At 42.2% G+C, this 24,931-nt stretch overlaps 1 protein-coding gene across 1 annotated transcript in view; it reads left to right on the top strand.

Annotated features, from left to right (window-relative positions):
• KCNJ6 (potassium inwardly rectifying channel subfamily J member 6) overlaps positions 1–24,931 on the top strand; it is a 147,221-nt gene that overhangs the window by 28,818 nt on the left and 93,472 nt on the right. The window contains exon 2 of the mRNA XM_088051087.1: positions 19,881–19,929. Within this exon, the coding sequence (XP_087907213.1) occupies positions 19,905–19,929 (25 nt within the window). The 5' untranslated portion in view covers positions 19,881–19,904. The remainder of the gene's footprint in view (positions 1–19,880; positions 19,930–24,931) is intronic.

Raw genomic sequence — 24,931 nt, 5'->3', positions numbered from 1 at the left:
TCAGAATTATTTATCAAGTTATTGCACAAGTTAGTTTAAAGTCATGGACTCTGCCAACTTTTAATACCCTCTTCTAGAAGGAGGAAGTTAAATTAGGAGAGTGTGGTGCAAAGGCAAATAATTTAAACCCCTGGAATGCTGGAGCTCCACATGCCAAGCAAGTCAGATGTAATCCTCCTGTTTTAATCAAAATAAAAGAATACCTTCATCTCCAGCCAGAAAACAACAACAAGAGCACAAGCTGGGAAAAAATTAAGTCCCAATGAGAAATAAAAGAAAAACCTATTTTTTATTATTATTATTATCATCATCATCATCATCATCGTCGTCATCATTACCATCACTATTACTATTACTATTATTACTATTATTTTTATTATTACTATTACTATTACTATTTTATTCTTTAACCTACTAATTGGTCCAGGAATGGTACATCTGGATCCCAAACCTGTGCACTGTGTGCAGAAGACTGAGCTGACCATGACAGGAAAACAAATGTGGCCAAAAATACCTGATGTGTCCTAAGTGGAGGAAATCACTGATTTTAGAATATCATTGGTTTTGTGGGTATTTCCTCCTGCCTTAAATTCATTCAGATTCACTTCTTAGGTATTATTTTAATACCTTTTGTTTTCAGTCAATGATTTATTGATAGGTGATTCTGATAATTAATTCTTTTTTTTCTTGAGAAAGAAATAAGCAAGCCAAAAAAGCAGAATCTAGAAAAGTTAGAGTAAAAAATCTTAAAAAAGAGAGAACCAGCAAAAGTTTTTAGGGCAAAAAGGAAGAGATTTTCCCCTTTGCAGACAAGAAGCAATTTGTATTGTGAAGGGATGCATCATAATTTTGACCAAAATAAAACATCTATCTCGCTTTGCAAAGCAATTTATCCTCATAGGCTTAAAAAATCTGCACATAAAACACTCCTAAACATGATGTCACCATCCATGTCTAACCCCTTCCTTTAAAGACAGGAGAGCTTTAAAAAAAATTATAAAGCACCAAGAGTTCTTAAAAAAAAATTTAAAAAAATGGATTAATATACCAAATCCATCTCTCCAAAGAAAACACAGGAAAACTGCAAAAAGTTTCTCTTCAGACACACTTATAATTCTATTTTTTTAAAACAAAATTAACTAAACTTTCCAGATGAGTTCCAGCACTGTGGTTCTCTCTGCATCCAAAAAGATAAAAGAATTAGGATTATTCATACCACTGTTTTCCCTTTTTCCAGTTAGAAAATGGAAACAAGGTTTTTTTGGGATAGAAGACAACTCTCAGTGCAATTGTCTTTGGACTAGAGGTCAAAAATACCCCCCATCCCCCTCCACCCAAAATGTGGAGAAGTGTAGGTCCCTATTTTATCCAAATTGAATGGTTTGTCCATAAACCAAACCAGTTCATTTATTTTTAGACACAACTGGAAACCTTGGGGCTCTCATGGAAAAGCTCTATGGATTGGTTTCTATTCCAGCCACTTCAGATATTTGGCTCTGAGCCTAAAGAGATGACTTTGGGGCAAAAAATAAAATGGATGTTTCAAAGGCCCATTTTACTTGTGTAATCTTTGCTTAGTAGGAAGCATTGCTGGCATTTGCTACAATTAAATTTTAATTTATCCAGCTTGGGAAAAAAAAAAAAAAAATCAATGTTTTAACCTAATGATTTTTTTTTTTCCAACAAGTGAGAAAAGTGCAGGACACAGTGCTGGGTAATTGATAAGGAATGGTGAACACAGGAATTCAGGATGCAATTCTCCTAATCCAAACTGAAGTGTGATAACAAAGAACATTTGTCAAGGCTGTATCATCATTTTATTGGCTATTTTTGCACCTGTTAGAGACGTGACAATGTGTTGACAGATCTCTCCTAGCAGGACACCCTGGGGCAGACACATCCACTCGAATAAATTCCATTACATGACACCTCGTTTCACTGGGGACGCATGAAGTTGCCACAGAGGTGATAGCTTTTACTCCAACTCCAGAAGTAATTTCCACTAAAATGTGAAGCATTATCAGCCAAGTACAGAGCTCCTCGAGTAAATACAGCCCTTGGAATAAAATATGTAACACAGGGAGTGCAACAAAAGCCTAAAAACCTCTCAAAACATATTTCAAACTCATTTTTCAGCACTGCCAGTGCACACTTGGTGTTGCTTACAGCATAGATTAAAGGTCTTACTTGGAAAAATTAGTATTTTAGCAATACAACTTTTTCATGGTTCATATATATTATCATTTATAGAAATTGAATCTGATGGCTTTAGCATTTAAAATAAAAGAGCGACTGTTGTTTTTTGAGGTGTTTAGGTGCCAGAATAAGCAGGTGTGTCCCACAAGGTGCTTTCAGAGCTGGCTGGACATCGACTCCCATTTTATTTCAGAGTGCCAGCACCTGCCTGGGTGAATTTTCCACCAGTTTCCATCTGTGCTGCAAACAGATCAATGATTTTTATAATTTGCACTGTGCTCACCAGGCTGGCAGGGTGTGAAGGAACAGCCAAAAGAAACCACGAATAGAAGGTAAAAGAAGGTGCCTTTTCCAATCAAACCAAAGTAACATTCTTCTGAGCAGCCCTGAAGGAGTTAAATAATTCACAAGGATTGGGCTGAATGAATTCCCTGCAGGAAGCTCAGCAATTCTCCCAAAAAGAGACTGAGGATCTTGGTGGGTTACTTAAAAAAAGAAAAAAAAAGTGGTAAAAGGTAATAGAGGCGACAAAATCTCCCCTGTCTCACCTCTCAATTTCTCCTCCTGATAGACTGTACACAAATTAACAGCTTTTTATGTCTTTCAAGGGTATTTATTTCTGGCAAGGACACAGACTTTTCTGTCAAGGTTTGCAGAACATTTTGTTCTGCACCACGTATGCACATGCTGCTGGATCCCATCCCTATTATATATTCAAACAGCACACAGAAGATTGTCATCACACAATCTGTCTGGAGCTGTCCTGATGAGCAGAAAAAGTCCAAATTGATGGGAGAAAAAAAATAAAATAATTCTCCCTTTATAGTTCTGATCCAGAATCAACTGGACTGGTCTTTGTGCACAACATGGGATAAAACACCAAGGTGTGTTCCCTGCCTCTCCTCATCCATTCCTTCATCCATCTGCATCTGCTTTTCGTCATTTCATGGATTTTTCTCATTTTAGGACCATCTATCCATAGATAGAAAGAAGCATTTGATCAATTCAAGCCCTCGTGACGCCACCTCAAAACAATTCCAGTGGCATTTGAGCAGCTGCTGAAACAGGTGTGTGATTCCTGTCCTGACTGCAGAGGCTCTGCACTATTACTGACTAAATCCATCAATTATTACTGCCCAAATCTACAATTAAGGCTGGCAAGCAGCTGAACAGGCTTTGTCAAGGATTTTAGACCACCAGTAATTCGGTTTAGCCAAAAATGCTACAGTCATTGTACAGTCAGCAGCAGATCATCCCAGGAAGTACCAAAGGAACTTAAAATAAGGAATTTACACTATTGCAGAAAAAGGGCATTTAATTAAGTTTTAAAGGGGATTAATTAATTAATTTTTTTTTTTACATCAAACTGGTCCTCTCATTCTACTTCTGAACAACTTTACACAGGGATGGATGAAATGAAAAATCAAACTCATTTTTCCATGGGTGGTGTAAATTCTGAGAGACATCTATTCAAAATTTTTAAAAAACACACACAAAAAAAAAAAAACAACAAAAAAAAACCCAAAAAAAGAAAAACAACCCAAACCATTCTGGTCAGGAGAGTTACACAGGGAGTCATCCCTATCACATCTAGAATCAAGAGGATGCAACTTTGTAGTAGCAAAATGAGAACTTGAAAAAGCTGCACAGCCACAGGAAGCTGTACAAGCAAAGCTCCTTATAAAACATTTCCATAGAAATCATTCCCTGATTAAAAAATTCAGCCCAGACCTAAAAATTTACAACTTAACCAAATACACCAAAGACAGCTCTTACTCCAGAGCTGAAACTGCATTCTGGGGTAAATTTATTGATCATCACAACTTACTGAGACCTTCAGGGAAGCTGCTGAAATTTAATGAACCACAGAACTTTCACCACCTGAGCCCCTGAAGCTGAATATTCTCCACCATTTGTGGATAATTTTTTGGAGCAGCAAAAGGCACAAATTCTTCTGGAATTGTCACATGTGAATCTTCCACTGATTAATAGCAACATTAATAATTATATATATAGCAAGATTAATAATTATATATATATATATAATATATATAATAGCAATATCCACATTAATAACAATGTCTCCATTTCAGCTGTCAATTTTAAGTGAAATTCCAATAAACATGGGGTTGAAACCTTCAAGCATTCTGATAAATGGGATTGAAACTGATCTCCAAACTGTAGAAATGTTGCTAGAAGGGGTAAAAAAAAGACACCACAGTCACAACAGACTCGTTGCAGCAGAAAAATAGAAAATATATATATATTTATATATTTTTATGTATATATAGCCCCAGGGTCATTTATAAATATATTGCATTTCAAAATGTTTAAATTAAAAAAAAAAAAAGCCACAACAATGCAGAAGCTGGCAAACAAAATGTCCAAGCATGAGAGATTAGACCTTTTTTTTTTCCAGTCACATTAAATACAAATCTTTGTTGTAATGACACCATTAAACTGCAAAGAAGATGTCACCAGTTTAAATTTTCCTTCAGCACTGCCAGATAAGACCAATGATTCATCCATCTAAGTGCCAGTGTTTTGACTGGGGGAAAAAAAAGCCCTAAAAAAGAAAAAAAAATGTTCCTTGGATGCACATGTCCATGTAATATATTTGAAAATGCACATTACCTCATTTTGGAGTGATTTTATTCAGGTCTCCCCCCCATTAAGCTGTTTTCACACTCTTCCATCAAAGAAATGGAAGCATTTGGGACTTTCAATGTCGAAAGTGCAACACCAAAAGCTGATTTTTCCCCTTTCCCTCCCCCATCACACACTGACCCAGTGTCCAGCCCGCTGAGATGGGTCTGGGCAGGAGGGACCCCTCACCCCAAGCATCTCCCACAAATTCCTGGCCAGGTTCCAAAGCCAGCACAGAGCTTTGGCTGAGCCAGGACACATCTTTCCTGTGGGCTGGCTGGCTGCTGCAGGAGATCCCAAAATCATCAAGGCTGGAAGAGCCCTCCAGGACCATCCAGTGCCACCCCAGCCCCAGCAGCATCACCCCAAACCCTGTCCCCAAGGGCCACATCCAGACTCCTCTGGGACAATTCCAGTGACTCCAAACCTCCCTGGGCAGCTCATCCCAAGGCCTGACCGCTCTTCCAGGGAAATTTTCTTTCCCAATCTCCACCCTGAGCCTCCCCTGGTGCCATTTGAGGCCCTTCCCTGTCACTGTCGGACATGAAATGATTCACACAGATGCAGCTCGAAGTGAGATGAAAGAAGAAGAAGGTTTATTTGTTCTTTCAGTATTTGTAGGTTTGGGATTGGATAGTCAGGTCACCACCTTCCCAACCACACTGGCCGTGAGAGACGTCCATCAAAAGGCATATCTTTAATGGAATGTATAAACACCTATGTTTATAGTTCCCGGGAAAGTGGCTAGAAATTGTGGAAACAATATTGAAAGGTCTGATTCTCAGGGTGACTTTTCCTCTCCTCCTTTCCCCTGGGATACGACAGCAGAGCCTGACCCCACTGGCTGTCCCCTCCTGGCAGGGAGTTGTGGGGAGCAGTGAGGTCCCCCCTGAGCCTCCTCTTCTCCAGGCTGAGCTGCTGAGTAAAATCCTGATGATGAGAGAGCCAAATCCTGATGTTTCTTCCCACAGAGAGCAGCCCCACTCATCTCTTGAGGCCATTTTGTGCCTTCAGAGCCGAAGCGAGCCAGGTTATGGTGATTTGAACTTGTGCATGAAGTCTAGGAAGGCCTTCTTTGATGTCTTTGATAACACCCTAATAAACATGAGAAACAAATCCTAATGAGCTTTAGAGTTTTCTTCCTGACCTGGAGAACTGAGATAAACTGAGCTCCCCTTGAGGAAGTATCATGAAGAAATCCATTTCAAGAAGTGCAGTGTCAAAACAGAGAAAAAGTTTCAAGCAGCAGCAACAAGAAGTGAGGGAAAAGCTGTAAATTTCAAATCCAGCGCATCCTGTAGATCAGAGACCTTTGGATTTGGAGAACACCAAAGAAATGAGATTTAAATTGTGATGTACAATCCAAGCACAGAGAAAGTTGTGTTTGCCTGTGCATCTACCAAGAAAGGGAACAGAGGGGAAACAGGGTGACATAAACTCCTGGGTGATGGTTTGTGGCTCTTCTGAATTTCTCTGATCTAACTCAGATGGCCACCAGGATTTTCAAAATTGCAGATTTTATATCTATAACATCTGTAATAAAGAATGTGCTACAATGTGCCAGGCAGAATGAAAAAAAAGGACTTAAAATCATAATAATAAAGGATGTGCTGAAGAATTCATTGATGGACCTTAAAGCAAGACAGATTTTATTCAGTAGAAATGTGCTGTGGGATGTTTCTCTTTTCCATCAAGGAAAAGTTAATTACAAAGTTTTGGGGTTAAATATTCTCAGTACATTTTCTGGAGTGTGAATTGATAAATCCAGTAGTTGTTGACTACTGTTAATTATGTGTTTGAGCATGCCAAAGTAATTTTCTGGGCCAGTTTAAGTAATATGTCAATAATTTCTCTCTCCTTGAATCTAAAATTCCCCTAAAATTATAAAAGAAGTGATTTTGGAAATGAGGTGACCTTATGGAAAAGGCGAAATAGGGACCAAAAAAAAATAAATAAAAATAAGTAAAATAAACCCTCAAAAACCAACCAAAGGAACCATTCCTAAGTAGAAAATCTAAAATTATCCAGAGGTTCTAGAGGTCTCATTCATGTCTGATAATGAAAAATTTGTCTTTCAGAGACCTGAACAGCAGGGAAACAAAAGGAAATTATCCTCTGACAGTTTTCTTTGTAGACAAAGACTTGGTAGCTCCTACTGGGCAGGTGTCCCTATTAGAATAAAGCATTAATTAATGCCCTGGCTGGCAGGCTCAGCTGGGGAAAACATGGCTAAATGAGTGTGGAAACTGGAGTGCCTTCTGGGGCAGTAATTGCATGTCCCCACATTTATTTTAATTTGGGATGTGATTTTTCAATTGGACCCAAATCACCGAAAGGCTCTGGTTGTTGGGACAGCACACAGGGATAATGATTCTATTAAAACACTCAAGGCCTGATTTCTAAGGAAATCATCACCATTATTGGGATCAGGGAATTTTTGGTAGCTTGGAAAATTTGGACTCATTATAATTTTAATGTAAAAACTGCCAAGAAGGAATTATGTGAAGGTCAAAAAGTAGTGGTGACTGTGGGCACAATGAAGAGCAATTCCAAATTTTAAATGAACAATTTTAATTAGAACTAGTATACAGGGCAATGTGAGACGGGAAAAGTTTTGTTTCCTTTCATTTTACAAAGAAAGAAAAAGAAAAAAAAGCAGCAATGAATTCTTTTTCTGGGAGTTATATCAGCAACTTTGTTCGCTCAGCCCAAAGCTTCTCCTGGCCAGGCTGAACAATGGCAGCTGGGCCAGCCTTTCCTGCCAGCAGAGCTGCTCCATCCTTCTTCTATCCTGGTGTTCCTCATCTTCTTATTTTAACATTTTTTTGCTAGGAAACCTTTTGTAGCCACTTTTCACACCAGCATCGAATTAGTAATTACACAGCAATCAATTAAATGAAAATCATCCTGGTCTGAAGAATTGCATCATCAGACTTGATTTCAGAGGGTGGACAGGAAAATAAAGACATTACTAATAAAGTCAGAAAATATTTCTCTTCAGCAGAATGCAAACCAAGGTAGCCACTTCAATTTGGGGTTTTTTAACCACCACAGAAGAGCCTGGAAGCTCTTGGGGCTTTAAGCCCTGGCCCTGCACTGAGACATCTCTGTCTAGACTGAGCCTTCCCATGGTCTGGACACATCCAGCAGAGCTCCTGAAGATGGATAATGGGTCTGCCTGCAATAATTTCACAGTCAGAGCGTACCTGCCTGTGTTGGATCACATTCTCCAGGTTCTGCAGCTGAAATTGTGCTGGAAAGATACAGTAAAAAAAGGGAAAGAGGTGAAAAATTATCCATAAAGCTGCACATCCAGGCTTTGCACAGCAAAACAAGCTGTTCCATGGAATGGTTAGGAAAGCCTGGAACTGATCTCTTCTAGTACAAATGCCTGGAAGCAGAGCTTTGAATTTTTCAAAACAAACAAGAAGGAATTTTAATTAAAAGGCATCGAGGAATGGCAAAATATCTTACCTAAATCTTGCTCCCGTTTTCAGTGAGTAAAGATTAATTTACCCTTAAATCACACAGAGTTTTCTGAAGTGTTAAACATTTGAGAATTATGCAGCAGACATTAAAATCAAGTCAAGCTGCAAAACTCAGGAGATTTTTATGCATCACATCCAGTCTGCAGATGTAGAACGCTTATGTTAATAGGACAGCATGAGAACTGTCAGGTGCTTATCTTTTTATTAACCAGGTTTGCACACAACTGAATGAATTCTGGCCATAATCTAGAATTTGAATCTAAAAAAGACAGCATTACAATAGGAAATAAGAAGGATTTTTTAAAATGGAGAAACAAATTAAGTACTTCTGATTACATTTACTCTTGATTAAAATTTCACAAACCAGTTCTCAGGACCTGTACTTGTAATTCTGAGTAATATTGAGCTTCCTCATAATTTTAAAATGCAGGAGACAATGGAGCTTGTACTGGGTTTGGGTTTTGGTGGCAGGGGAGCTGCAGGGGTGGCTCCTCTGAGGAGCTGCCAGAAGCCTCTCCCATCTCTGTGTGTTGTCTGCAATGAAATAAAACGCTTTATCTCCATTTAAGCACATAATTTTTCCCTTTATAAGTTTACAGCTATGAATATTTTATCATTATTAACACTTAATAAGATTAAAAGCAGCAGCAGTGGCCAGCTCCACGAGCTGACCTTTAATCACTGGCATTATCCATTATTTTGGAGGTGTTTAAACTCAAGAAGGACTCGAGCTAGCACAGTTTGAAACATTTCCATTACAGGGCACTTTATCTAAAGCACATTCTGCACAGTGGAAGTGCCATCAGCTGCACTGCCTGAAGAACACACAGATTTGCTGTGCCCGACGTGTAAATCTTTAGTCTGACTCACCCAGAGCTTGTCTGGAAATTCCAGTTAAAATATATCCTTAAAATATATCCCAATCCCCCAGACACACCACACGTCTGCACAGTGCAAAACATGCTGAGGTGAAGAGCTGCAGCAGGAACAGCTCCAGGACGAGGCTCCTGCGGAATAATTGACTTGTTGACAGGGATTGTGCTTCCTGAGGCTCCTTGGGGATCTCCAGGCAGCCTCTCACTGTGCTGAGCTGGCATTCCCTAGCAGGGAACAGCCCTTGGGGCTGGTTTGGACAATAAATGTGGATTCTGTCTCTGTCCTCAGCTGATGGCAAGCAGGAGCCTCCTGGAGCAGTCACAGCTTTGTGAGCTTGGTCTGAACACCAGGAGAGCCACAGGGCAATGAATTTCACCCTGTTCTGCTTTTTTATGAGTGGACATCTCACATTCCTCTGTCATTTACAATACAATTAATCCATATCTATGATATATTATATATACTGTGTATCAGCACTCAGGTGAGACCCCACCTGCAGAGCTGGGTCCAGCTCTGGAATTCCCAGCCCAGGGAGTAGCTGGAGCTGCTGGAGAGAGCCCAGAGGAGGCTCCAGGATGAGCAGAGGGATGGAGCAGCTCTGCTGGCAGGAAAGGCTGGCCCAGCTGCCATTGTTCAGCCTGGCCAGGAGAAGCTTTGGGCTGAGCTCAGGGTGGCCTTGCAGGGCCTGAAGGAGCCCCAGGAAAGCTACAGAGAGACAATTGCCAAGGGCTGCAGGGCCAGGAGCCAGGGAATGGCTGCCAGTGGCAGAGGGCAGGGCTGGATCTTGGGATCTTGGGCAGGAATTGTTCCCTGGCAGGGTGGGCAGGGGCTGGGATGGAATTGCCAGAGCAGCTGGGGCTGCCCCTGGATCCCTGGCAGTGCCCAAGGCCAGGCTGGACATTGGGAGCTCCTGGGACAGTGGGAGGTGGCCCTGCCATGGCAGGGGTGGAACAAGATGAATTTTAAGGTCCCTTCCCCCCAGACCATTCCATGATTCTGAGATAATTCCTTGCACACATTAATTACTAAAATATCTGCTCAGTCTGAAGTGAGGAGGTGATGCTGTGACAGAGCAGTGCAGCCCCTGCCCCGAGGCTGTTCAGGGAGGAGAATCCCACGGGTGGGACTGGGGGCAGAGCGGGGAGATACTCCCTGTGACAGCTCCAAGCTGCACACTCCTTCCACACCTGCTCCTTCGGGAAGTGTGGGAGTGTGAAGAGAGGCAGGGGAGAGGTGAGGGATAAAGTTAGACAGAAAAGGAAAGGGAAGTTTTAGGAAAGGTGATGGGCCGGGGAAGTCAAGAGAGAAGGAAATGAAGAGGATGAAGGTGGGGGAGAGGAGAACAGGAGGTGAGGGGTGGCAGCAAACCTTTGGCACGGCACAAGGAGCACAATATCCGGGATTTTGGAGAGAGGTGGCCTCACACCCGCTGTCTTCCCCATTTAACACATATTTAATCACATTTAATCAGTTCAACTCCATCCCTGATGAGCTGAGCACTTCCCCCAGTGATTCCTTTGCTTGAGACCCCTGGATAACTCCACTGTGGAGGTGCTGGTTTCCCTCTGCTGGTGCTACAGGGAACCCAAAAAAACCTGCTTAGACCCTGAGTCCAAATTTTCAGTGGACTGAACTTAGGGAAACAAACCCCAAGGCTATGTCCAAATATCCACACTTGTGCTGTTTCTGCTGCAGATCCTCTTTTTGCCTTCATTAGCTCTGAAAAGTTAATGGCGAAGGTACACTGAAAGCTGCTTTACCTCAGTATTTCTCTTTTTTATTTCTTTTATGACTTTTGGCCCAAAAAAGATCTGCGCAAGCAACCAAAAATTCGATTTTCTCTCAGGGAGTAGTAAATGGGAAGTATTTTCAGGTATTTTTCAGTAGGACAGGGAAGTATTATCATTATTAGCATTTTTGCATTCATCTGACACGTTACTTGTTCTTTTCCAACATCTTACAGCTTTTGAAGATTTTCTTTTTTTTTTTTTTTTAAGATAGATTTAACAACAAAAGGCTGCTAAAATTGGAAACTCTGTGAGACACTTCAGTATTATTCAATCGGAGCCAAACCTGACACTGCAGACAGTTCTTGTTTAAGAACTTTCATTGAGGGAACATGATCACAGCACAAAACAAAGAAAAATGTCAGTTCCCCTTGTTCTGTGTTCATCATTTAAGTCTCACAAGGTACCCGAGGAAATAGGTTCAGGTTTGAGATGTTTGATCTGCTCTGTGCAGTTATGAGTTATTTTTATAATGCATCAAGGCAAGTAATAAACAAAACATCTTTTATTAGATCATTATTCTCTTAAATAGTTTAAATAATGGTTTCCAGATTAGCTCACACAATGCTTCTACTTAAATTTTTCATCAGAAATCCTCAGTCTGTAATTATTCTTAAAGTGATTCTTATTGAAATCTGGAATTTAATCCTACAAGAATACAAACAACCAGTTGAGATTTTCCCTTTGGGGGGCACAGAAGCAATGAGCCCATGAAAAAACCTGCACATGCATTATTAACAGCTGAAAAGATTGGATAAGCATTTTTAAGTCTCTTTTCTGTAGAGAATCTCCTCTTTTGGGTTTCCACCAACTCTTTTTAAAAACTGGGTAGCTGCTGTTATCTCAAGGTAACTTACATTTCTCCTATTACAATTCAGAATATATTCATGATTTATGCCCTAAAAAGAAAAACAGCAGTTTCTGAAGAGTTGGATCCAAAGGTCTCTGCATTGGTAAGAACATTTCCACTGAAAATAGAGCTTTTCACCATGCATTAACTCACACAGCCACCCCACCTGCAGCCTGCAGATTTCCGTGGCAGAGCATACATAAGATTATCCACTCTGCCTTGAAGACCTTTTGCTGAGATGTAATTTATGCTGGTTTGTCCAAGCCTAAGTAAAAAGCTTTCAAACCTTCTCAGTGTAGCATCCCTGCCTCACTTTGTTGCCAGGATATTCTCTTTGATTTCCAGGGTGAACTTACACTTGCTTAATTTCACAGTGCAGGCAGGAAATGCTGGGTGTAAGACTGAAACCCTCCACTGCAATTACCTGCATCCATAATTTGTCAGAACACCCAAGCTGAGCTTCTCAAAAGCAGGCAGAACACGCAGCTTGTTGGCTGGAAAACACAGGAGTGGAAGCTCTCATGGTGTTCAGTCAGCCCAACTCATTGTCTTGGAATAGATGTATTTTTACTGGAATCTGAGAGAATCAAATAAATCTTTTGACTCTCTGTGGGATCTTTGTAGTGGGAGAGGAAAATTCAGCTGTTAGAATTCACCCTCTAGAGCAAAGAAACTAAGAAAATATAGCTGCCTTTAATCATGTAATCACAGCACAGCCTTGCTTTGCTCCCACTTTGGTTCTGTAGATACCCAAATTTATTTATTTTATTAACTTCAACCAGAATTGTTAGTAAAATAATCTGCATCTCCTGCTGCTGTCACCACTGTAAGTTAAGGATACTCAAATTTCTGCAGCTCTGAGGTTTTGCTGCCAAAGTCAGGATTTTTTAATAAGTTTTCAGTTTCAAGTTCTCTGCAATAGAATTTTATAGTCTAAAATTGTGAAGTTCTTCAGGTTAAGTAAAACTGAAAACCTGAGACTTGCTATAGCTTAGATCTTACATCAAATGTCAAAACCATAAAGTCTGTCTCGCTCTCGCTCTTTTTTTTCATGGATATGAATATTCTCTCTTCTGCAAATGATCATTTTTTTATCCTTATCTTGTTCAAATTTTATTTTATTTATTTATGGTCTGGTAGATACAAGAGCATTAGAAACTGTTCCTGTTTTCCACAGTACATAGTAATATTTATCTGCTGATTCTGCTCCTGAAAGGATTTCCTACACTCAGAACCACCACACACCATCCCTACTGTTTAATATGTGAATATTTATTGCTCTTACTTAGGGTTTAACCCACAATTCTGTGAGCTTTGACAAAAGGGGAGTCTGAGAGGACCTGACAAGCTCCTCTAGAACTGCTGATTGATTTTCTGCCTGGGAAAAAAACCAGAGATTTTTCCATACATATTTCACAGACCAAGTGTGAAGGATGAGTAAGTTCACTAAAAATTATGAGAAATGTAAAAAAAACCTCGATTCTAGAACCCAGGAAAATAAATTCAGTTCTTCCTGCTGCTAATGCAAATTTCCTCCATGTAAGACATCTTAGAGCTCCTGAGAGTGTTTTATGAGGTCTGAACACATTAATGAGCCCAACTCACCCCTGCTGCTCCACAACCCCAGTGAACCCAGCTCAGGCACTCCCTCCTTGAACTCTGCTCACTCCATCTATTCAAATATTGTATTTTAAGCTCATTCCAGCTGATGCAAATTGAAATCACCTCTTGTGCCTAGCGCAGGATATTCCTATAAAATACACTCTGAGCCATTCAAGTGCTGGGATCACTGCAAGGGAGGGCAGATTAGTGCTCAGCTTTGAGGTTGAGGATGAAGCCAATTTGCTGGATATCCTACAGTGCTGGGTCCTGCACAAAATTGTCTTTATAGGCCCTGCCCCATCATTTAATTCTGGAAAACCAGAAAAAAATGGCAATTGGGACCAACCTCCTTTCTTGGGACAAGCAAGACAGAAAAGGGAAAATAAACAAGATACACATTATTTCTTATTTTGGGACAGGGAGGGAGGAAAAGCAACTCCCACAGGCTTAGGCAAGCCTTGCATAAAGCTTGAATTCTAGTAATAGTAAAATAATGCAATAACACAGAGTATCTCATTGTTCAAAGCCCTACAGATGGGCTATTAAGCCATTTTCTTCCTTTGTTGGATATGTTTGCAGATAGAAATGGAAGTTCCTACGGCATTTTTCCAAAGGAAGAGCTCCAGCTCCTTCCAACAGTCTCTCTCCACCTAAAATAAGCCCTGCTTTTGAGAGTTGAGTATAGGCTATTGCTGGAATGAATAGCACATAATGAGAGCTGCATTTGCCTACACACCATCGCCCCAGAACCTGTGTCTAATTCATTACTGCAAAGCATTTGGAGATGTCACGAGGAGGAAAGACGCTCCATAAAATTAAATTCTATTATTCCCACTTAATAATGTTTCAAACATGAAACCGATTTTGTGTAGTTGGAAATGTAATTGAAGATATCCCAAGATAGATTACTCTGAGCTAAAATTTCCAAAAAGGTTCTTCTTTGCTTCTTGTTCATTGAATTTGTACTTAGTGATTGAGGGGCTATTGCCTTCAAGGATGTGTCAATTGAATTACCAGGGATTTGCTACTTCAAAAGTAAGAAAGCTTCATAAGATGATGTGTAATGGATATAATGGATGTGAGTTCTGATCCACAGCTGATGAAACACTGTTAGAAATTTTAGCCAAAGTTCTGGATTACTTCAGCAGTTCCCGGTGTGTTGGTGAACCTCTGCACTTGTGAGCTGACAGAAGTACAAGAGATGTTTTAGCCATGCAGGAAACAAAAGAGAAAACCTCCCCTGAAGGCCATACAGGCTTTCAGAGGGACCTTGACAGGTTGGAGAGATGGGCAGAGAAGAACTGTCTGAAATTCAACCAGGGCAAAGTCTGGTCCTTCAGCTGGAGGGGAACAACCCCAGGCAGCAGCACAGGCTGGGGGTGATGTGCTGGGGAAGGACCTGGGGGACACCGAGCAGAGTCCTGGGGCAGGAAGGCCAAAGGGATCCTGGGGTGCATCGGGATGAGCATTCCCAGCAGGTCAGGGGTGATGCTGCCCCTGTGCCCAGCCCTGGAGGCACCTCTGGGCTGCTGTGTCCAGCCCTGGCTCCTCAGCACAGCAGGGACAGGAGCTCCTGGAGCTGAGGAAGGGCCTGGAGCATCTCCGTGCCCAGGAAAGGCTGAGGGAGCTGGGGCTGCTCAGCCTGGAGAGGAGCCCCAGCTGAGAGGGGCCTCAGCCCTGGCTGTGCCTGGGTGTCCCTGGCTGTCCCTGTCCATCCCTGTCCATCCCTGTCCATCCCTGGCTGTCCCTGTCCATCCCTGGCTGTCCCTGGCTGTCCCTGTCCATCCCTGGCTGTCCCTGTCCATCCCTGTACATCCCTGTCCATCCCTGTACATCCCTGTCCATCCCTGTCCATCCCTGTCCATCCCTGGCTGTCCCTGTCCATCCCTGGCTGTCCCTGTCCATCCCTGTCCATCCCTGGCTGTCCCTGTCCATCCCTGGCTGTCCCTGGGTGCAGGAGGGGCAGAGCAGGCCCAGGCTCTGCTCCAGGCCCAGCAATGGCACCAGAGCCACGGGCAGGGGCTGAGCCCAGCAATTCCCCCTGCACAGGAGGCACAACTTGTGCCCTGGGCAGTGCCCAGCCCTGAGCAGAGAGCAGAGAGGGGCTGGAGTCTCCTCCTGGGGATATTGCAGAGCCCTCTGGACACAGCCCTGTGCCCGCTGCTCTGGGATGGCCCTGCTGGAGCAGGGAGATGGCACCAGTGACCCACTGTGGTCCCTTCCAGCCTGACCCATCCTGTGACCCTGTGAAAATAGATATAATGATCTCATTAATTAGTGTCAGCTGAAGCCAACAGCCACTGGAGAGGGAGTTTCAGGATGTGTCCCTGTCCTTCCATTAGAAAAATCACAAGGAGTTCATCCACTGCCTTGTCCAAGAATATTCCATTATGAGACAAGTGACCTAGGAACGCAATGTTTTGATTCCCATCTGAAATTTGATTCAGTCTTCTCCTGCTTGACATTGAAAATGTTATTTTTGTGCTGCCTGGTTGGCACTCCTGATGTCTTTTTGTACCCCTCTGACAGAACCATGGCAGACACTGCAGCACAGGATGTGAAACAAGGAGAGTTTTAGGCAAATGTGCCTGATTTTCTTTGGCTGAGAAGGGAAAGAGTGACGTGAAGGCCACACTTTCTCTGTTTCCCCTTTAAACCCATAAATGTTGCAACAGCACGATAATAATTTGAGATTACATTCAGTGCAAGGCAGGACATCACAACTTCAGATATTGTAGGACTGGGCTACCACTCTTTTGTTTGAAGGAAGTTGATAGAAAGGAAATAGCTTTAAATAAAAAAACAACTCCATTAGAAAATGACAGTTTGCAACTTCTTTCTTACATCCTCAGTTGAATGAAAGACCTCACAAACAATGCAAAAAGCACAAAGCAGCATTTTAAATGGCCTTTTTGCTAGTTGAAATTATCATGCTTTACTTAATTTAAATTTCACACATCCCTCCTTGCACCATAAGATCTCCTATTGCTGGCACTTTGGAAAGTGCACGTCATTTCAAGTATGAAAAGCAGAATTTGCTGCTTTTTAGGCACGCAGGAAGTCAGTAACCATGTAAGACATCCACACACAACAAGAGCAGAGTCTGGCTCTGCTGCTCCTCTGAGTTTGTGGAAGATTTGGGTTCTTCACCTCAGAGCAGGCACTGGCAGCCCATGGATTCAAAATTCCCTGCAGAAATCACTCCATGCTGACTACAGAGCTACGAAAAAACCTGAAATATGAGCATCACTGTGTTAGGAGAGATAAAAATTGAGTCCTGCTTTTCTTGATGTGTTTTCTGAGGTGGCAATTCTTGTTTACCCAGGTAATCTCCAGAGGAAATACAACCACAGGCAGCCCTTAAAGGCAACTCCGGTCCTGAAATGAAACACTGTGTTGTTTGCCTTTTTTTATCTTGTTTCATTTTGTTGTTTGCTTTTTCTGTTGTGTTGTTTTGTGGTTTGGATTTTGATTTTTTTTTTTGAAGGCAGCAAATCTCACTCTGCTGTCATGTTCAAACTCACATCTGCTAAAATCAGGAACAAAAGTATGTTTTAATGTTTGATTCTCCCCCAAGTTAATCTGCTAGAACTCATTCTGTCAGAGAGGATGGAATTCCTTCTTTATCTGCCATCAAAAAGAAAATTTCTTAGAGGTGTTCTAGCTCCCTTAAAATATTCCATTTTGAAGAAGCAGATGAGTGGAAAAATTTTTCTAATTTCCAGACCCTGGTTTGTCTGTGCACATCCTCATGATCATTACAGGAAGGAAAAAGGACAAAATTTTATATAATCATTTCATAGAGTCTTAAGTTCATTGGTAGCAGAACCAAAGATTAATTTTTTCAGTAAAAATATCTGGAAATTAGATGTCATTTTTTTAAAAAAAATAATATTAATATATTATATGCATACAATACTTTTATATACTAAAGAAGGAAGACCAGAACTTCAGCAGTCCTGGGCATTTCTTTTAAGAAAAGTAAAATAAACTCAAAAACTTCTAAATTTGTCCTTAGATATTATATTTAATACTTTTACTTTAAAATGAAATGTGATTCAACTCTCCTTTGTCATGAGACTTCATCACTAGTAAAATGTATTTAATAATAAGCAAGAACAAAGTAATAATATTTAATATCAATTGGTTATTAGTCTAATAAATCCAGCCCTCCATCTCCAGGGCTCGAATTGATCTCTCCCAACTGTTCACTCCTGATAAAGTCTGAGTTCTGTAGCAAAAGAAGGTGTTTTAAGGTCACATTATAAATCTCCACTGACACAAATTCCTGATGGTTTTCAGAGTTCTGTGCTTTCCTTTGATGATTAATGCCATGCAAAAAAAACTTTCATAGAGGACCTTATATTTTTTGTAAAAATATTACACTCTTGTGCTGCTTCTTTCTTCCTTCCTTCCTTTTTTCCCTTTCATAGCAAAGCATGAATCTGATGCTGGATGCTACATTATTAGCATGGCTTAGGGCACTGTCCTCACTCAGATCCAGGACATAACCTTAAACCTTTCTTTTCATATAAAATGCTCTCAGGATTGAATGAATACAGTTCTAAAGCATTAGCTGCTTGTTTCATGAATGCCAATAGTTCCTATTACTGTGACATTTGAGCTTTTTTTTTTTTTTTTCAGTAGAAGTCCAACTTTTTGAAGTGCAAGTAGTGGCTTGTTTGGTATAGAATATATTTCTTTAGGTTTTTGTACCAGATAAAAGCCAGGACTTGGATAAGGTATTTGGGAGAGGCTGTGAGAGGAAGCTGAGGGAGCTGGGAAGGGGCTGGAGCCCCAGGAGGGGCTGAGGGAGCTGGGAAAGGGGCTCAGCCTGGAGCAAAGGAGGCTCAGGGGGCCCTTGTGGCTCTGCACAAGTCCCTGGCAGGAGGGGACAGCCGGGGGGGTCGGGCTCTGCTGCCAGGGAACAGGGACAGGAGGAGAGGGAACGGCCTCAGGCTGGGCCAGGGGAGGCTCAGGGTGGACAGCAGCAGGAATTTGCCCATGGAAAGGGAGCTCAGGCCTTGGCAGGGGCTGCCCAGGGAGCTTTGCAGTGCCCATCCCTGGAGGTGCCCAAGGAAGGGCTGGACGTGGCACTCAGGGCTCTGGGCTGGGGACAAGGTGGGGACGGGTCACAGGTTGGACTTGACGACCTTGGAGAGCTTTTCCAGCCTCAGGGATTCTGGGATTCTAAGGTAGAGGTGGACAGAGTTCAGCTCCTTTGGAGTTAGGAAATGATCCTGTCTGAGACAGAGCAGGGGGTTATCCCTTGAGCAGCCCGGGTCTGCTCATGTCACACCCAAAGGGCCTTGGAAAACCACATTTTCCTGCCAAATAACACCTGGCAGGGACAATTCTCAGCCTGTGCCTTTCCCCAGAGCTGTTTTTAACACAGTCAGAGACAGATGTCACCATGCTGACTCCTGTCCCCAGCCATTCCAGCAGCTACTGAAGGTCACTTTGCCCAAAAACCTGGACCTTGTCCCAGGGCTGGGATAAGGAGCCTCTGTTTGAGAATAATGCCCATTAAAGTCATATTTTTGTGGAAATTCTCTCCCTTACTGAGGTTTTTTGAGGAAAAAAGAGCTGAGATCTGCTCACCCATGGCTCAGGAGAGCCTTGACACAGGTGGAGGGGTGGGGAGGTGGGGCTCAGTCACCAGAGGGATCAGAGAGGGCACAACAGCCCCACCACATCCTCTCAAAACCACTTAATTGGAGTTTCAAGGGCTTTGCAGTTCTCATTCAGCCCAGATTTTGGCTCTGAGTTCAGGAGATTGGGCCCAGTCCCCACTGCTCTGGTTGAGCTATGGGATATTGGATTTTCACCAAATTCAAGGACTCTTGATTGACCAAGCCTCTGTCCTGGCTACACCAGCTACAAGTGTCTGAAATGAAAAAAAAAAAATAATAATACAAAGCACAAGAGACAAAGACCAGCAGGTTTCATTGGGAGTCCCTCAAGTGTCTCAGTTCATCTCAGCATCAGCCCAGTGCCACACCACACACTCCAGCTCCCATATAAAATCCATTTATTTCCAAGTAAGTGCTTTTTTCCTGCAGTGTAAGTGGTTTGTGGGTTGCTCTTTTGTCAGGAAGGCCTAACACACTTGAGTATTTTAGCAGAGAGTGAAAAATAGAGGAGGGTTTCCTCCTCCGTTATCACTTTGATTGAATAATTTCAATTTCCCCAGCTAGATACACACAGATAAATACAAGCTTCACACTTCATGGTAGGAAAAATGAAGAAATTAGAAGGAAGAAAAAAAAAATCTACAAAGGTTCAGGCTATTTAGGAGTGAAGTTGAATCCCTAAATAATATAGAAATATATAATGGATGAATGTCCTCCCCTCACATTGCCACTTGCACTCAGGTGTATTTCTATTTCTATATTACATATATATATTTGTTTTTCATTTTGTCTGTTCCCCCAGGAGAAGCCCCAAAGAGAAACAGAGATGGCCAAATTGACAGAGTCGATGAGTGAGTACAAATAGGAAGTTCAACCACTTTCTTTTTCCATCTGTCGCCCTCCCTCTCATAAAGCCACAAACCCAGAACACAGTGCTTGTATCCAGGGATCTCATTCAGCCCTGTCTTCACTCCCAAATTCATCATAAATCATTCCACTCCTGAAAAAACCAAAAGAAAATAGGAATCCCCAGAACAAGGACTGCTATTTTCTTCATGCACTGCTTAAATCACATCTATTTGGGCTTAAATCCAGCAAAGAACCATGTTGGACTTTGTGAGCCTGAGGGTTTTTTTTTTAAATAGAATGTAACTAATTGTGGATTTAATAAGTGCCTAATTTACTTGATTCATGTGTTCCTTTACAAGCTTACAGAAGGTCACTCTAAATCCAGTGCAATTATTCAGGATTGTTGCCTGTGCCACATTCATCCAACAGGAATTATGCCCAGAGATGTATCTGAAAAGCTTTCACTTGGTTTGTGAGAGGTTTGTGTTGTCTTCAATGTGTGCCCAACAAGAAACAGTTTGTATTTTTGCCATATTTTGGGATCTAGATAGTGGAGTAGTGGGTGTAAGCTTTTGTAGCTGGAAAACTTAGGCTGGACAATTTATTTGTGGACAAAATCTGGACAAAATTTAGGGTGAAATTCTGATAGACCACTGCCTCTTACCCAAAATTTATCAGCTCCAGAGCCTGTGAATGCTTAAATGAACTGACTCAAAAGGGAGAAATATTTCACTCTGCTTAACCAGAGACTACAAAAAGACAGAAACACAGATATGCACAACTTGTTTATATCAGAAATTTCTTTCCAATTACTTTTTTCTGATTGTGTGAAGAAGGCCAGAAGGATTGTGTACAGAAGTAGAAGCTCCCTGTGCCTAGGGCAGCACTTCCCTGACTTTTTACTCTCCCAAATCCCTTTGTTACCTTTTGAAATCATTCCCTGTATCTCCTTTACCTGTGTCATTGCTGGGCAGAGCCACCACTACAAGCTATTGAAAAATTATTTCAGTATCAGAAACAGCCAATCCCACAAAAAGGTGCAGCAGTCCTGGGAGATCTTAAAGATCTTCTTGTTCCAACTCTCCTGCCAAGGGTGGTGGGGAGGGGATGCAAATTATTTCCAGAGCAGCTGGGGCTGCCCCTGGATCCCTGGCAGTGCCCAAGGCCACGTCTGGGGCTTGGAGCAGCCCGGGACAGTGGGAGGTGTCCCTGCCATGGCTGGGGTGACACTGGATGGGTTTTAAGTTCCCTTCCAACCCAAGCTATTCTGGGATTCTCTGATTTTATATTGCTGCAGTATACATATAAAAGTATAATTTAGGGTATTTCTCCATGCTTGGTGCAGCCAAGCTGGGGTGGTAACAGAGGAAATCACAACATCACAGCTTAGCAAGGCCCAAAAGGACAAGGACACCAGGCCCCAGAGGAAACTTCTGCTGTAAGAATGGTAATTTTGCTCCTTTAATCTCTGTGGATGCTCTGTACCATTTTTAGAAGCATCCTGAGATCCCATCTGGTGCTGCTGGATGTTGGATAGGTGTGTAATTATGTCTTGATGGATGGAACAAAGGAGGAACCTGTTATCAAAGGTGGAAGCAGATAAACAATATCTCCTCTGTTCATTAAGTACTTGCTGGACTTAGCACAACTCTTCTGGAACAAGCTGAAGGAATATTGCCAAAAAGTGTTAGGGGAAAGCAGTCAGACCCTCTGAGTGCTCTGAAGAGTCAGAGGAGAGGCCTCCAGAACTCTTGGTAACTGATTGGGATCACAGGCCCAAAAATGCAGCTCCTTTACGGATCATGTTTGTCCTGCCAATTATTTTATTTGACTTCTTTGGGACAGAACGATGCTTAAAGAGTTTACTACTGCTTTGTGTGAGGACTTTTCTGTACTTCATGAAATTTTCAGATCATTTAATGGCATTTTAAAGTATTTTTAATAAATCTAAGTGTTGCAGGATGTAAATAAAATTCTTAGTGAATATACAGCAGTGCTTATTTCAAAGCTGGTACAGAGTAAAATGAGATAAAAGGAGTAGGGTGGGGCTCTGGCTTGGACTGCAGGGCTTTTTTCTTGGAACTGAGAAAATGAAGAAGGGTATTCAAGGCCTGAGAGGGTTTCAAGGACCTGGAGAAATGGCTTGATCATGGTACCAATATAACAGAATTATTACTTGCTTTCGTGTTTCACTTAAGAGCTGCTATCCTCTCTCCCCTCTGCTCACATCTTTGCACAGCCCCAGGAAAAATCAATCCCCTTCCCTCCACTGCCCTGTATTTTCTCTCTATCAGAACACCCTGCTGAAGCTGCCAAGCACTGCTCTCTGCCCCTCTCCTCCATAAAGATTTTCTGGATGTTTCTGCACTAATCAAAGCCCCAGCACCTGAGATTCACATCACACCAAGAGGGAGACTGAGGGAACACTGATACAGAGGTTGTTCCAAGGCTGTTATATTTTTTTTGCCAGCAGAAATAGCAGTCTATATTTTTGTCACATTTTGCATTTCCGTTCTCAGAGGCTCTGTCACATTGTAGGGAACATTGGTAAGGGAAAAAAATTGCATTATTATCATTATTATTTTCTGTCCTTTTTCCATAGAACTTTTATGGTGATGGAAAGAGGTGAGGTGTCACAACAGAGCCTTGTACTTGAGATCTGTTTTCCTTGAAAGTTAAAAAAAAAAAACATGAAGAGGAAAATAATTTTAATATAACAGTTAAAGTACAAACTAGCAAGAAATGTTCTGCTGAATTTTTCAGGATAGTCCCTAAGAGCTGATACAGAAGCAGAAATGAATACCAAATAACACCACCCTTTGCCTCAAGTTATTATTTTACAACTCTTGCACAGAATTAATAGAAAGCCACCACAATTACACTGAGCCCCAGGGAACTGTCCAAGAATTCCTTTTTAATGCCTTAAAATCCATACGCATTTAAAATATTTCTTTATAGCCTGAATTAGTCAATTTTCCTCATATAATCTCAGAATACTTAAAAGCTAAGCATATCCATGAATCCAAGAATGAAATTATTTTCCTTACAAGTTTTGTTTTATCCTCTCCCTGCTGTTCTCAAGCTCCCCATGCCCTGGTGATCATTTTTAACCCAAATGCCAGCACTGCAAGTGGCTCAAGCCCAGCAGGGAAGGTATGAGAGCAAATATTCAACAGCAGAGGAAGGAATCAAATGTTCATCCTGACCTATTTGGCCAGTATGAAAAATTTATTTGGAGAAACATCCTCTACAGAACTATCCAGTCCTCAGGAATGCTTCGTGGAATGAGCACTACAAGGTATTTAGTGAGTAGCCAAATATGTCGGTGTATTTAAGAACAGTCATTTTGAGGCTGTCAAAGTTCTCAGCTTTGCAGAAGCGTGGATCTCGTGTGCCATGGGATGTGTGACATGAGCAGAGGGAAGCTGCTCCAGGTTGGGGTGGCAAATGGGCAGGGCTGGATGTCTGACACTGACATCCAATTAAAATCTGCTGCAGCAGCAGGGACACAGCAGTGACCAGCTCTGTTCGCTCTGCTGCCCGGTCACTCTGCAGACACACCTGCCTGAGGACAGCCAGAGGCAGGAGAGCTGGTTTAAAATCAGGATGTTCCTTCATTTGGTACAAAAATGTGAGCTCCAAATGTCCATGGATGCATTTCCAAAGACAGTGAAATAATGAATACTGAGACCTCAGATGACTCCAGATAAAACCTTCTGAATTATGGATGCCACAAATTTTACTCTGGGGGGCTAGAAAGAATATAAGCCAACCTGAAGGAGCAGACAAACCCCAGGAGAGAGTTGGTTTATCATGAATTGCTTTTCCCTAAAGGTTTCTTTTTCTTGTCTGTGGTGTCTGAGCCTCAAGTGTCCCTATTGTTCTCTCAGACTAGGGAATGTTTATAAAGAGAAAAAATATTTCTGCTTTGAGTTGATTGAAAGTCACATCATTTCCAGATTTATATGTGCCAGGATAGTCTTGAATTTTTGAGCTGTTCTGATTATTTTGAATTAGTGTTTTATGACATGTAAGAAAAACATATGGTACATTACAGTAAATGCATATCCAACCTTCTCTCTTGCTATTTCCCTCCTATACTACACCTTTTATCTTTGTCTTTTGTTCCGTTTCCTGGGCTGCACCTACAGAATGATTGGCAGGAACTTGGGGGAGAGTCTTTCCCTGTGCTCAGGTGAGACCCCACCTGCAGAGCTGGGTCCAGCTCTGGAATTCTCAGCCCAGGGAGCAGCTGGAGCTGCTGGAGAGAGCCCAGAGGAGGCTCCAGGATGAGCAGAGGGATGGAGCAGCTCTGCTGGCAGGAAAGGCTGGCCCAGCTGCCATTGTTCAGCCTGGCCAGGAGAAGCTTTGGGCTGAGCTCAGGGTGGCCTTGCAGGGCCTGAAGGAGCCCCAGGAAAGCTGGAGAGAGACAATTGCCAAGGGCTGCAGGGCCAGGAGCCAGGGAATGGCTGCCAGTGGCAGAGGGCAGGGCTGGATCTTGGGATCTTGGGCAGGAATTGTTCCCTGGCAGGGTGGGCAGGGGCTGGGATGGAATTGCCAGAGCAGCTGGGGCTGCCCCTGGATCCCTGGCAGTGCCCAAGGCCAGGCTGGACACTGGGAGCACTTGGGACAGTGGGAGGTGTCCCTGCCCATGGATGGGAATGTGGTTGAAATGAAGTTGGAATGTGATGATCTTTAAGGCCATTCTGCAATTCTGTGATTTTAACTTTATGATCACACCAGGAGTCAGTGTTGCAGCAATGCTGCCCTGTGTGAACACAACCCCACTTGAGCAGGGGCAGAATCAGGTCTTGAAGAGCTGATCCTAAAGCCTGACTTTCATCTTCTTAGTCCAGAACACTGATTATTCACTCTCAGAAAGCATTTCTAACTATGAACTTCCAGTTCAACATTTTACACTGGTATCAAGTGCCACCCATTTGTTACAAAGTGCAGATTCTTAAAATGCAAAATTCAAAAGCAAAAACTCCGAAGCACTTGGAA

Source organism: Pseudopodoces humilis, chromosome 2 (assembly GCF_049639895.1).
Source record: "Pseudopodoces humilis isolate 2021_Gansu_Grassland_sample_001 chromosome 2, ASM4963989v1, whole genome shotgun sequence".
Lineage (NCBI taxonomy): Eukaryota > Metazoa > Chordata > Aves > Passeriformes > Paridae > Pseudopodoces > Pseudopodoces humilis.
This window is presented reverse-complemented; position numbering and strand designations above follow the sequence as displayed.